This window comes from Corvus hawaiiensis, chromosome 14 (genome assembly GCF_020740725.1).
Source record: "Corvus hawaiiensis isolate bCorHaw1 chromosome 14, bCorHaw1.pri.cur, whole genome shotgun sequence".
Taxonomy (NCBI): Eukaryota; Metazoa; Chordata; class Aves; order Passeriformes; family Corvidae; genus Corvus; species Corvus hawaiiensis.
The window spans coordinates 18399817-18414961 of NC_063226.1; the positions used below are offsets into that span (position 1 = coordinate 18399817).

The 15145-nt window shown below is 40.4% G+C and overlaps 1 protein-coding gene across 5 annotated transcripts in view; it reads left to right on the forward strand.

The window, feature by feature from the left end:
- The window catches only part of LOC125333070 (leucine-rich repeat and calponin homology domain-containing protein 2-like), a 41066-nt gene extending 33496 nt beyond the window's left edge, over positions 1–7570 (forward strand). For all 5 annotated transcript variants that reach the window (XM_048318616.1, XM_048318618.1, XM_048318617.1 and 2 more), the window contains one exon: positions 561–7570. In XM_048318616.1, coding sequence (XP_048174573.1) covers positions 561–680 — 120 coding nt within the window. In that variant the 3' untranslated portion in view covers positions 681–7570. The remainder of the gene's footprint in view (positions 1–560) is intronic.
- Positions 7571–15145: the final 7575 nt, after the last annotated feature.

Consider the following 15145-nt stretch of genomic DNA (forward strand, 5'->3'; position numbering starts at 1 on the left):
GCTCTGCCATAGCTTCTGTCTAGTGTGGAGCCACAGGCCATTCAGAAGCTGGAGATGCTGAGATTTACCTCGTGAATTACTTGTAACACCAGCTGGAAGTTGGGAAAATTGTCCAGCTTGTGCTCCATTTTGAGACTGAATGATTACTTTCTTGGAGAATGGTTCATTATTGAGTCTATCAGCACTTCTAAATTATCCCAAGGGAAAAATTGGTACTAAGCCTACAAAATAGGGGAAGGGGGAAGAAGGCCACTGAGCCAACAGCACCCATCAACTTGTTTTTCTTATCTGCTTATGAAAAGAAAGTCCTTTACTTTATGAATTTAGCAGTCTCTTATGTATCTTCTGATGTTGTCATAGTTTGACACTTTAAACAGATAGTTACTATAACAGGTTTCTGCCCATTCTGTTACTGTAGAGAACCACCTGTGACATTTAAGGCCAAAGGTGTTTTCTCTGCAAGTGTCTTCATGACACGTGTGGCTTCAGAGAATGTGTTTGTTACCCACCCTGGGGACAAAGGCATGGAACTGGTTAAATGTCCTATGTTTTTTTTGCAGGAGAGACTTTGCTTGCCCCATCACATTCTGGAGGAAAGGGGTCTGGTGAAGGTTGGCCTCACAGTTCAAGCTCTGCTTGAGTTGCCTGCATTGAAAGTATCTCAGCTTTCTTCCATGTGACGTGACTTCTTGGCAGCTAGACAACTTCCCATTTGCTCTGTTGATATGGATTGCTCTGAGGCAGTTCAGCCTCCCACATGGGAACACCCAAGCCATCAAAAACTGAAATCTGTCCAGATGCTGTAGAGAGCCTTACTTTGGAGCTGTGTGTGAAAACCTTGGAGTCAGTTCACAGTTAAAAGAACATAACTATTCTTTTTTTTTCTCTTGTAATTGGATGTACAAAGAGAATGTGGTAGCATCAGGTTCTCTTTCTAGTTAGGTTAAAAGCTGCCATTTAACATCTCAGTGTTAGAGTTAAATGCTGGATTTCTTTTTTTACGTTGGAAATGTTGTTTGAATTACTTTGGAAAGTACAAAGCACACTCCCCGCGTCACTTTAATTTTTCAAGTCAGTCATTTGATTTAAAGATAATACAAAAATGTAGCAATGGTATGATGGTAAAAACATTGAGCAACTGATCACTTGTAATCCCTTTTCACTCTCTGAAAGCTTAATATTTGCATTCTTTGTTTTTTGCACTCCTGATTGTAACTTACGCACTTCTAACATTGCCAGTATTGAGTGTGAGTGTATGGTGATTACACAGAACAGGATACAATGGGAAAAGGACACAGTTTATTGAGTTTTTCCAGTCTTCTAGGTTGGTGCCAAATATTTTTTTTCAGTTGTACTGTAGATTGTTTACATGTGAAGTGCCTGTGTAATTGATAACTCTTAATAGTCTTAAACATTTTTGAAATTTCTTTGTTTAAAATAGATAAAATGGAAATTTTTTAATATTTTAATAGTTTTTTTGTAAAATCAGTATGTGAAGATTTAAGTAATACTTCACTTTTTTGACGTTGGGTGTTTTAAGTTTGTTGCACAATTTAATTGGTTATTTGTTGTCTAATAATTAGAAAATACTGTAAATACTTTTTATTTATGATATTTAATTTGATAATACCTAATTACTTTTGGTTTAATGTATTGTTGGACAAAAAAAAAGTTGTCTACTTTTCTTTGTTTGGGACAAACAAATACACATGATGAATAAGACATGAGGACTAGTGATTCATACAGAGTAATTTAGGACATTTTGATAAAACTGCCAAAATCTCAGGTTTACGCTGTGATGTTCAGGATTTTGTGTAATATTGCTCCTGATCTCACATTACATTTTTACAACAGGTATATCCATAATTTAGTTGGGAAGTATCAGTGTTTTCTCTTTTTAGTGTTTGCAGGATTTGTTGTGTAATTTACTTGAGTGTGGCATTAGCACACAGGTCAGTTTGTACAAATGTCACTGTGCTGAGACATTAGATTGATTGATAAATGTGAAGAAAAGAAATTTCCACTGTGGTGGTTTTTTGAAACTTCTGAGTTTATGTATTTGTTTGTTTCTGCACAAAATCTTGGTGTTTTGAGAACATTTTGAAACCATACACAGTTGAGTTCTCTAAACAAATTGCAAATAATTTCATCATTTTGGTAGTAGATCTGTTTGTATTAATTTGTTTTTCATGACTAGGTAGCTCCATTAAAAAAACATTTTGACTGCCACAGATTTTCTATTTCAGGCTAAGTTATTTTCAGTTGAGGGATGTGTTTGCCAAGCATGTGACAAAATTTGGTTCTGCTCTTTCCAGTTGATCAAGACCCCATGTAATATAATTCATAAAAGAATGAGGGGAGGAGTATTGTGTATTCCTTCTACTGTAGTACTTATAGGTAATAGCTGACAGGAAAAATAACTTTTTTCTGATGATAAGTTTTAAAAACTTATTTTTAAATCCATTGAAGCAAGTTGGTGTATATGTAATAGTTAAAATCCTCTATTGTTCATATAGTGTTGTCTTAAAATACAGCTTATGGAGAGGCTGGTGTATAAATTAATTTGCAAAGTCCTAGATATAAATCTTAGGTTAGGTAAATATGTGTTTAAGGAAACTGGATTGCTTTGACATTTGAAATATCGTATTTCAAATCTATCTCTAATTGGTTTTTATATCTCTTCTTAATGGTTATTTTAACACCTTCAATCTCTGTTTTCATTAAAGGCATTATCTGAAAAGTCATGCAAAAACTAATGAAAAAGTTATAATTCACTAAGCAAAATGCTTGCCTGCTATATTTGAAGGACCCAGCCATTCAAAAAGAATAAATCCTTGTCTTTCATGTCACTGTTGTTGCTACTACCAGAGCAAAGTTTTAGTTCAGTGTTAGCCATGCAAGTGCTAACTATAAATTGTCAGTTATCTGAAAACTGGTCTCCACTGCTATTTCATTGTCATATTTAAATACATTTTCTGATCTTAAAATAACTTCTTTCCTTTTTGAACTAATTTTACTGAGTTATATCACAGTGTAAACATTAAGAATTCCCTTAATGTAGCATGGCAGCTGCTTACCAGTTAGGGATTTTTAAGGTCTTCTTAGTAAGTTGAAAACTGGGTATGAAACTTATGTACTCATTTTAAACTGAAAACTACTAAAATATTGTTTGGTTGGTTGGTTTTAGTACTCTGAAGTTCTTCCCACAGACATGCTAGCAACAGTCTTGCTTTGACATTCCTTGGAAATTATTGTGGCTACCTTCTTACTTATGGGGACAGATAATCACGATTCTTCCAAGGCTTCCCTTTTAGTATGGCAAAGATTAAAGCCTTCAGCTACTCTTAGGAGTAGTCTGAGAAATGATCCACAGTGCTTGGATGAATCTCTCTCACATCTCTAACTGCTTTTACAAATAATAATCATTATCTAAAGCCTTCCTAACATTGGCTTGTACCCACTGTGATTTCTTTAAGAGCAATTTCAAATATGATGCTAAAAAGATTTGAATTTTAAGTTTTCATTTCCAAGCAGCCTGTGGAAATATTGTGTCTCCTCTGTACAAGAATCTGCATACTCTGCTGCCTTTTCCCTTTCCTTTTGATTCCCAACATCTTACTTTTTGTGCATTCTCAGATCTAGTGCATTTTTGTTGTTGGGTAACTCTGGGCCACTTTCCTCCTTCTTCTTTAATTTTTTAAGAAATGGTTCCAGTGGCATTGGTGAACTATTGTGATTCCAGAATCCCTGCTTCAAACATTTGCAATGTTTGAGATACCCTTTTCTCATTTTGTTTAGGATGTGATGCCATCACTTTGTACTGGTATAGCTGATAGGATTCTTAAAAACAGAGTCCTGCTCAGTTCTTGTTGCACTTGGTCAGTTTTCACTTTACGACATGAAGAAAAGTTAACATTAAAAGCTTTAGGAAGCTGCATTAAGTTTTCCTGATGAACTTAAGAGTTAACTGCAATAATGTGGCATGAACTGTAAATTACAGAGTGAATCAGCGTAGTGGCTGAGCTTCTGTCCTCGTGTATTTTTTCTGTTTTATGTCACTGGATGCAGCATGTCACACATGACTGATCTTTCACTTGAGCAATAATGTCCCAGATATGGTGAGGTCTTAAAGCAGTGACAGTAAAATAATTGTTGTGAAGTGTGGTGCCTTCCCAGAGAGTATCTCAGAAATGCTTCACATCTGTTCTCCAACACTCCTAATCCAGTGTGCCCACTGGGGCAGTGCTGGGGATGCAGAAACCATCTAGACCCCTTTATCTGGAGGCCTTCCAAAATCTAACCAAGAACTATGAGCATAAAATAGGGAGCAATTGATTTGAAACAATAAATAACTGACATGAATCGTAAGAATTTCTTTTTTAAAAAATCCTGGCCTTACTGAAGTCAAGGCAAGTTTTAGCCACGACTTCAGTAAGTTCTCGCCTTTTTGATTTGTGGAACACCTGAGCTGGAGACCATAGCAAACATGGCTTAAACTTGTTTGACACTAGCAAACTTTAGCGTCAGATTTTTGACTAAAACAGTGATCTCTGGTAAGTCAGATGAAGTTGCAAAATGTTACATGGATTCATTTAATAAAAATTTTCTGATAAGCCAAATACAGTATTGAGATGGTAGGAAAAATTACGTTGTGGTGAGGTGGGAAGCTGTATGATCTCAATAAAATTGTAGGCGAGGACCACTAGTTTTTTACTGCACTAAAAACTTTATTTCAAATATCATATCATTTAGTGACAGTTTCCTCAGATTTTGACATAAATCTGTAGCCAAATCCAAACAAAAATGAAGACGTGTTTTCACTAAAACGGAACTTCCATGTGTTATGTTGGTACTGAAGAGAAGGACGAAGGTCTGGCAGTTCTTCCTTCTGCTGGTTCCTTAAATGTTTGTTTGAAAGGCTGATTCCACTGGTTTCAACTGACAGCAACCTGTGGGAGTTTTTAGCACTTCGGCAGATAGGAGATGTGATTTGGTATTGGTAAATCAAATGTCACTTTTTCCTCACCAAGTCAGGCTAATGTCTGTGTTTCTTTTGGAGGATCTCTACTTGAAAAGCAAAAGCAAAAACACACTCCAACATAAACAAATTTGGAATTAAAAAAAAGTCATTAAGACCAGGAATGGGAAAGGCAAAGTATAGTTGTCTTAGCAGAGAAAGAAGGACGTGTTTTGTAGCTGAGGGACGTGGATCCTTGAGTGCATGGATCTTTCAGTAGAGCTTAGAACAACAAGGAATTTGTCATCTTTGGTTTGGGTAGCTGTGTTCCAGTGCTGCAGGAAGAGTGGCTGGTGGTGCAGAGAGCACTGCCCGTGCCCAGCCCTGGGCAGGGAACCTGGCATGTGCCACTTGTGATCCCCTGGTTTTGTGCCATTGTCTGTGCATGACAACTGCTGACAGAAACACCTCCTGGCTCTTAAAGAGATGCTGCAACCTGAACAAAAACACTGAGTGATAACTTTGAGAGTAATCAATAATAGATGTTTACCAATATTTAACTTGGTAAGTGACAGCAGTGAATGATGTAGTAAAGCAGAGGAAGCTTTTGCTCTGGGAACTACAGACCTTTCCTGATTGAAAATTGCACCATGGCTCTGAACAGGTTCATGTGGCCCTCGTGCACTTCCATGAGGGAATGAAAACAGCATTACTGGGTTTGTTCCATGTGCAACACACTGGGTTGTGTGTAATTAATTCATTTACAGAGAGAGGAAAAGGTGAACTGTATTCTTAATGAGGAATGTTATGGTACAGGTTTGTTTTGTAAAATACGAAGATAAATTTTCTTCCTGTGAAGAAAAATCCTGCTGATCTTCACTGGTTAAATAGAGAATATATGTGATTAATTGAATTTTAGTTTAAACTTGCCGCTGCACAGGAGCAGTTCTGGCTCCTCTGTTTGTTAATAAAAAGCCCTTTGCTTTATTTGTCTTTATTGTACAATTTTGGCAACATATTATCATAAAATTGTGGTTATATGAAGTGCTTGTTCCCTCATTGGGTTTGACCATTTTTTTTCAGCATGAGAGGCAATAATGGGCAGTGAAATTGCTGCAAGGTACCTGATCAGTTTCTAGGGAAGGACCACCAGTTATCATAAAATGACATGTAATCAATCATTTTTAGTTCAAATTATATATAGCCAGTTACATTTTCAAAAAACTATTTTCAGAGCGTTTTTTACATTTTAGAGTCCTAATCTTAAAACAAGCAAAAACCAAAACTTTTTTCCATGGTTACTCTAGTATCTCAGCAAATTCTAAAGGAGAAGAATAGCTCAGACTGACAGCAAATTTAATTGTTGTGAAAAAATTTTGATTTTGGCAGTGTTAAATTTGTGGTTGGACTTGATCAGTTCAGTCTTTTCCAACCTAAATGAGTCTATCATTGTAAGACTTCAGTGAGACCAGAATTTCCCTCCAGAGTTTTGTAACTCAGTTACAACATAAAGTCAGTCATTTAAAGTAAATTCTTGGCACTAAGGAGGGTTTCCTCACTTCATTCAAAGTTGTGTGAAGTAAGGCAAACGTAACTTTTTCCATCATAGTTTTATGAAGGCAGATTGTAAAATACAGCATATTTGGAAATGCCACAAGGGTATTTTTTTGCTTTGTTTAATTTTAAAATGAGTGAACCAGTGAACTATTTCCAAAATTACTGTATTTGCGTAGGGTTTGGTTGTGCCATAGCTGGCACAGGAACTTGCAGTAACTGTTCAGTATTAATATGTATTCTGAAGTTGTGCAAGACTGTGTCTTCACATGCAGATGTTGATGCAGTTGTGTTTGCTGAAGGGATGTGTTACATGGAGCATTCCTGCAGCCATGGGATTTCCTGGCTGCAGCTGTTCTTGGCTGTTGGCACCAGCAGCAAAGCAAGGCTGAGATTCCCAGGAGGAGCATACACAGGTGTAGTGAAAAAGGGTGCATTGGTGGAATACATTGGGAATAATGTGTATGCTTTTTACTATGATGTAATGTCTAGAACAATGAAAATGTGATTGCTTTACAATTATCATTCAGTTGGTATTCAGTTACTTTATTTTGTAACTTGTCGTTATAAAACTCAGAAGATGCAATGTAACCAAATGGTCAATATGTAAATGTGTGCAGGATGTGGCAGAAGTAGTTCTGAGGGCACAGATGAAGAGTGATCATTAAAAATAGATGCTCAAATTGTGTATATACTTGCAAAACTTTTTGATAGTGCATTTCAATTGATTTCACATTTCATGTTCTTGTAAAGTGCATCTTTCACACTTTTGAAGATTGTCTACTTGTACTATACTGTATTAAGCCTTTTTTTAGGATTTCCATTATTGCTGGAGCTTCCAACATACATGTTTCTTTCAAAAAATGCTCTTACTGTTATTTCTTTTTGTAAATAGTGTTTTGTATTAAATTTGCATGGATAAAACCCACATTTCCAAAACCAGTGTACATACGCTGTGTATAAAATACAAACTGTTTCATAATTTTCATGTAGTCAAGTTATTCAATTTGCTTTCATTTCAGTTTATATATTTGTAGTAAATAATGAGAATTTGTTGTATGTTCTCTCTAATGTCTGTGTTGTCATTTTGATAAGTGGCCTGCCTCATTATGTCAGGAAATACATCCTCTGACAAACAAAAGAAAAGCTAACTCCTGGTTCAGGGAAGTAGGACGCATAATGAAGTATGTTGGGATTTTGGTTTTGACCAACAGTGGTGGGAATATGTGAGGATCGAGATGCCTTCACTTGTAACAATCTTTATACATGTACACACTTTGCTGTGAAAACCACCCAACTCTTCTAGCATATATATTTGGAACAACAAAGATTTTTGAACCTTGTTAATGATAAGCTTAAATCAGTACAGAAATTCCTCCCAACAGAGGTGATCTGCTTCCTTTCTGTTCCCTGGGCTGGGTCTGGAAATAGATCATCAATTGCTTGATCCAGCATTGAGGAAACAGAGCTGCCAGGTTTGGAGCTGTAGTTAAGTTGGGTTATTCAAATGTAGGTTAGCAGAGAATTTTATTTTTAGACCTGAATATTGAAAGTAAATACTCCCTTTTGAGAGATGTTTTTCCCTCTAAGACCTTGTTCTGCACCTGCACACATCCAGCTGCTCTTTTGTTTTCTGATGAGGCACATTTGGGGACTGTAAAGCAGAAATTGAGGAACAACGTTACAAAGAAAGTGAACACCATTCCTTGACAAAAGCATCTCAACAGTTGGACCTTTTTTTTTGTGCAGTTACCAGTGAGGGGTTTCTGGTTGAAATTCTCTGAGAGTCTCTTGTTCAGTTTCCAGCTCTGAAGAAAACTTTCCTCTTATGAAAAGGCTTTTTGGATTTTCAAGGGCAATGATACCCTGTTCAGAAACCTCTGTTCCAAGCTGAGCTCCATGAAGTTCCAAGTCTGATGAGGAGCAGCTGAGGGAGCTGGGGGTGTTTAGCTTGGAGAAAAAGAGGCTCAGGGGCATCCTTATCACTCTCTACAGCTCCCAGAAGTGAGGTTGTAGCCAGGTGAGGATTGGTCTCTTCTCCCAGGTAACAAGTGACAGGATGAGAGGACACAGCCTTAAGTTGTGCAGGGGGGGGTTGATTGAATATTAGGAAAATTTTCTTTTCTGAAAGGGTGGTCAAGCATTGGAACAGGCTGCCCAGGGCAGTGGTGGAATCGCCATGCCTGGAAGTGGTCAAAAGCTATGTGGATGTGGCACCTGGGAAAAGGGTTTAGTGGTGAACTCAGTGGTGCTGTGCTAATGGTTGAACTCAGTGGTATCAGGATTCTTTTCCAACCTTAATGATTATTTGATTCTGAGACGAAAATTAACTCTGTCCCTGTTGAAACCAAGACAATGACATACTACCATTTTTATCTTCCACGAAACTGTTAGAGGTACATTTCCTACTGTTCAGCAGCGCAAAGATGTTTGTTGCTTTTCCTCTTAATGCATTTCCAGATATTTTTCTTCTCCACAGTTAGTGGAAGCTGAAATCGTTTTGCATCTTGAGTGAGAAATCCTGATATCTTCAGTGTAAATATGAATTTGTGTTAATAAGAATATGACATTCCAGATAGGTCTAAATTCATGAGCTGATGCCATGTTGTTTGTTTCATCCACTCCCTTTTGATCTCCAAAATCTCCAGCTCTCCAAAAGAGAAGAAAAAGGCAAAGCAACAGACACCACCATATTTCCTAGCAGAAGATTCCAAGTGCATGAACTTCTGAAGAATACTTAATAAGACAAACCCTCCCACATTCCGTGTATTCTTCAGCCCCTAAGAAAAGAAAGCAAAAGAAAGCTTTATCTTGGAAAACTTTCAGGGGTATAATTTAGAAACAGATAAGTAGTATTGAATTCATTTCCAAATAATGTTTATGTGAAAGCTGCTCTTCTAACTCCACTAACCCCTGGGCCATGTATCGAGCTTGCACTTTTCACGGCGTACTGAAATAGCTCATTCTGTTCTTTCTCCAGTAAGGACATTTATACAGTGATGAAATTGAGATGCTCCTGCCAACAGTGATCATTTTGTAATTTTTGGCTCAAGCAACGTAAACTTCTCTTTCCCAGGAATACCAGTTTAAATGATGGTTTTATTTTTTTTTTCTGGTGAAATGAAAGGGGAGTTCCCAAAGTTTTCTTCCCCCTGTATATGCAAACAGGATTACAAAAGTGAGGTAGCAGATAGACCACTCCAGTGAGTGAACCATAATTTATTACTTGGTGTTAACTGCCCTTCTGTGAGCAGTGCCATGCTAGCTTATCTGTTTTTGTAGCATTGCCTGTATATGGCATTATCGAGCCTTATTTGAGTATTTGGGAACTTTGAAACTCTTATTCCCAGTTTTTACTTTTGCTGCTGGCTTAGAAACAGCCTTATCACACAGACTGCTTCTGATGTGTGCTCTTTTTGATAACTTGAATTAACATTTTATTCAAAGTACTTTCATTGCAAATTGAGGAGTTGTGTTTGATGCATAAATTGAAATGACAAACATTTATTTAGGAAAAATACTTGATTCTTTCAGGATTTATGTGCTGCCATACTGGGGTACATTCCTTTGTTTTGGTTTGGTTTTCTTTTTTTTTGTAACATTGTCTGGCCTTTCAGATATTAACAAATTACAAGGAGTTCTGTTTTGACTAAAAGCAAACTCAGAATTGCTATAATGTGCTTAGAAGACATCTATAAAACAGCAGATCTCACCACTTCTGTTCCCACAGGTACAGATGGGGAAAGAAACCTCACCACCATCTGGCTTTTCTCACTTGGACTTTCACATAAACCAAGAAAGCCTTATGCACAAAAGGGTAAATTTAGTTTCTCTAAAATACAATTTTTGTAAAACTAAATCTATTATTGTCTTTTTAAAAGCCACAACAAATTCCTGTCTAAATTGACAGTTTACTCAACAATGGTAGAAACATGAGGTATTTTTCACTTTCTGATGGACTGCGTCTGCTTGACAATATTGCAACTTGAATTAATCCTGTGTTCGCTTCTGAGTGCAGGTTGTGCTCTGCCTGCAGACAGTGAAGCCCCTTTGTTTTGGCCAGAGAACTGCTCCTGCACTCTGGTTTCCAGAACTACAGAGCATTCTGCTGTTTGCCACTTTTGCAGCTTGTTTATACAAATAAACACTCGATGATGCCACTGAAGCTGTTACCCTTCCATGCTCGTAAACGTGAAAAAGCCAAGCAAAGGATGTGGGAGTCAGGATCTGGGCAGTGCTCAGGGCTGCCTGAAGGAGGTTCAGCTCTCCACCAGCTTCCAGCAGAGTCACTGAGTGTGGCTGCATCCCTTCACCCCCTCACCACACTAGGTGAGCTCCACACCTGCCTCCCCTACAGGGCTAAAACACATTCTGCTTAGATTTTAAACCAGCTGCCCAGCTGTTGGTGTGTTTGACTCATTCCTGCCAGGGGGTGGAATAGACAGTCTCCTGCAGTCCCTTCCAGCCTCAGCACTGATCTGCAGTGTCCTGCCCTGCTTGCTGGCTCTGGGTTCCCCAGGATGGTGCCTCAGGAAGTCCATGTTGGCCAGCAGGCTTTAGACACCTGTGGATGCTGGTTTGTGCCAAATCCCATGATTTTTTTAGGAAAATGTCTGAGGAGCACACAGGTACTCCTGTCAGCTGGCAGAACAGGATGGGATGTTTCTTCACAAGCAAGAGCATCATATGCTCTGATATTTTCAAAATGAACAGCTGGATTTAAGTGAAATATATCTCAACTGCTGGTTAATTTGTCAGGCACGCTGTGATTTTGATGGCCCGAAGGAGGATTACAAAGGCATTTTTACCCTGCCCCACACCACGCTCTGTAGTTGGGCTCACAGTTTTGAGTGGACAGTTCTTGCACTGTGGTGCCATGAAAAGCACCCACAAGAAGTGCTTGTGTGGGCCACAATTTTTTCAGACAGTGTAGGAGACAAATTGCAAGTCACAATAAGTCATTTGAAACAGGGCTGTCAAAAGTGGTTAAGGCTGGGGAGTTTATTTACTTGCCTCCCACCCAGCAGGAAGAAGACAGTGGTTATGTTCTCTTGACCAGTCCTTCTCACAGGGGATGAATTTCTGACCTCTGATGGATGTTTTCTGTGCCAGACAATACAGAAACAAAACCTAAAAGTATAAGAAAATATGCTTGATGCTCCCAGACTGTGAAATAGGAAACCAATGAGGGACAGATGGTGTGAACTGAAGATGAGCCAAGGCTGTGGCTCATTAGCTTCAACTGGAGCGATGTCCCTTTTGTTCTGGGCAGTGCCCTCTCTTATCCTTTTTCCTCTCCTCTCCTCAGCACACTCACAACCAGCACAGTATCCCCAGTGGTCACCCCCTTGCCCAAGGCAGGGCAGGCTGGGCACCAGGCTGGACTGGCAGCTCTTGCCTGAGCAGAGACAGCAGGACCAGCTCTCCTTTGCTACCTGCAATCCCAGCCTGTGGAATTAAAGGTGATGCCCTGGAGCAGCAAAGCCGTGACCACTTCAGTGGCTGAATGTCTGGGGAGACTTTCCCTGCTTATCCTTTCCCTGGCAATATAGTGGTTTATTTAAATATGTTTTGGGCTGAGCCAGTGCATGGATCAAGGGAGTTCAGGCCTTGAGGGGCTTCGTGTGCAGTAGGACTTCACAAAGAAGGCATCACAAGGTGCTTCTGTTCCCGTGGCAAGTTCCCAGGGGCTTTCTGCAGAGACAGGTGGTGTAGGACTGGGAGATGCTTGTGAAGAAGGAAACTCTTCAAGATTCAAGGCTAGTAGCTGGATTAAAAATATATTGTAAAGTCACTGCTCAGTCACCTTGTGGGGAATTAAGGAGAGCACAACTTAATTTTAGAAGAATGCAGATTTCTGCACCCACAGGGTTAAGGAATGTCTTTCACAAAAACAGGCAAACTACTGAGATCCTTTCATTAAAATAAATATTTTTCTCTATTAAGGCAAATCTTCCCCCATCAGCTAAAATCCATCTTGTAAGTGGCAATTGATTAATATATTGGTGAAGGATTTTTTGGTATATCTCTTAAAGCCTCTTGAAATATTTGTTTTTCCTGTTGTAGATTTACAACAGGAATCCGAAAGTCACCTCTAACAAACGGAAAACCCCGAGAACAGAGCAGAACATCAGTGAAAGTCAGAAAAGGGAAGAGCTTGTCAACTCTAACGAATGGAAAACCCCAAGAACAGAGCAGAACATCAGTGAAATTCAGAAAAGGGAAGAGCTTTTAGGAAAGGAAATAACATGATGATCTTTGGGCTTAATCCTGCACACCTACAAGAGCCTGTACCTGTAGGACCTCTGTATTTCTCAAGCATTATATGTCAGTTATAAGGTGTTAGCTAATATTTTTGTTTGCAAGAGCAGTCTTGAAACTGTTTGAGCCCTGCCTTCAAGGTGAAACTGGAGTGCTCATTCTTTCTTACCAGCAACTGATCTGCAATTAAACTTTCCCAGCCTGGGTTTGTTTTGTTAAGTGTTGATTCACAGCAGAAATGTAACTCCTTAGATTCCTTTAACCTAAGGTAAAGTGCAGTGGTTGGTGCAAATGCTGCTTGGTGATCTTCTTCAAAAGGAAAACCCAACACAGCCTCTGTTGAAAAGGATCCTCAGGAGACTTGCATGGAATGGCCCTCCCAGGGCTCTAGCTTTGGCAATTTGCTGTGGTTTTGCAGAGGTTTGAGCAGTGTTAACTTCAGGTCTGGTCACACTGACCTAAGTCTTTATCAGTACTATGAATTGTTGGTAAATTATCTGGCAGAAACATCTGGCCCCAACACCCCAGGGACAGCTCTGGCCAGAACTGGTGCCTCCCAATGTCAGAGCTCACCTTTCCAAGCACGGCTGAGTGGGATTAGCCAGATCACCCCCTCAAGAGGGTCTGTGTGTCCCACCCTCGGCCCCCCTGCAGACCACAGCCCTGCAGCAGCTGCTGGACAAAGGAATCCTGCCAGTAATGCCTGCCAGTAATGCACAGCAGCTCATCCATCTCCCCTGGATTGCTGCTCCTCTGCTTCCCTTTCACTGTTCCCTGATGTGTGCATGCTCCTGGGCTGTACAGGGATTTCAGTGCTACCAGAACAGTCTGGTCTACCCTTTTCCCCTAACCATATTTCCTGCTGTGGAACAAACCTGTGTAAGAGCATCCACAAACCTGCTGAGATCAAACCTCTTTCTGATTTCACTGGCCAGGTGGTGCTGGGAAGAGCAACCAGCCATGCCTTGGAGGGCAGTCCTGCCAGCACTTCCTTCAGCACAATGATTTATAGCTGGTGAGCCAGCATCTTCCTCAGGATGTGAGGTCTGAGCTCTCAGTGAATTAGCTGGATCCCACCAGTGTCACTTCTGCCTGTAACTGCTTGATGCAGTTTTTTCCAGCAGCTGAGTTGCTGTCTGAAAGCTGCAATCATCTAGTCAGGACCTTGGTCAAAGCATTATTTCACAGGAAAGAACAATGGAGCAAGGTTTTTCTTTGATGAAGGAGCCCCATCCAATTTGAAAGCACCCAGTGAAAGCTAAGAACAAAATTTCTCATTGGATAAAAAGTGTTCTACTTTCCAACACTTGTGTTTGTTTTTTGGGGTTTTTCCCCAGAAATGAAGAAGTCCAGTGGTCATCTGCCTGTCCTGGGTTGCAGAGTATTCTATTACCATCCTCAGGAGCCGTTGAAACCAGGTGGGGCAGTGTTTTCCTTGCCTCCTCCCCCCAGACTATCTTTCTGTTAATTGCCCATCATTGTCCTGCCACATGACTCCCAGATAACTCCCTCCGGACTATCTTCTGTTAATGAGCCTAATCAACACTTGGCCTCATGACTCATTACCCCATTGTGAGATGCTCCACCCAGAGGGAGGAACCAAGCATCCCATCGTGGATATAATCTGGGACTCTGACCACCAGAGACAATGCCTTTCCACTGGATTTCCAGAGGACAGGAGCTACACAGCCACCACTGGACCTTCTGAGGAGGAGCAGACCCTTTGTTTCTACAGGATCACCACTTCGGGAGGACTGCAGCCACCATTCTACCAGACTGCTACCACCACCCTGACTAACAGGGTGCCAGGTTGTATCCTAACTCTGTCAGTTTAACCCAGTGTTATCTGCTTTTATTGGTTTTTTTTTTTTCCTTCCCCCCCTCTTTTTATTTCCCTATTAAATTGTTATTCTGACTTGGTGTCTCCCACTAGTTTGTTTTCAAACTAGTACATTGCCTACAGACAGTTGTGCCCAGCTAAGATACTGGTGTTAGTCCAGGATGTGCAGAGCTGCAGCAGTCACCATGCTGCAGGTGATGGGAGCTGGGAGACCTGTGACTTCGAGACCAGCCAGGATTGCCAAGGTTTTCCCACCTGCTGGACACAGAGCCCCCAGCCCCAAGCCCAGACCCCGGCTGCAGTGAGCCCCTCCGTGCTGGGGTCTGCCTGTGGCACTGTCCCACAGTGTCCCACAGTGTCCCACAGCCAGGCAGGGCTCAGCTGGAACCACAAAGCTCTTCAGGTCACAGTAATCAAGTTTTTCCCAATCAAATTGCATCCTGTGATGGGAAAGTCCCTCACACATCGTGTGGGGCTGTTTGCTACCACCCACATGTGCAGTGTGCTTTGCTGCCTGGGAGGGGATGTTGAGC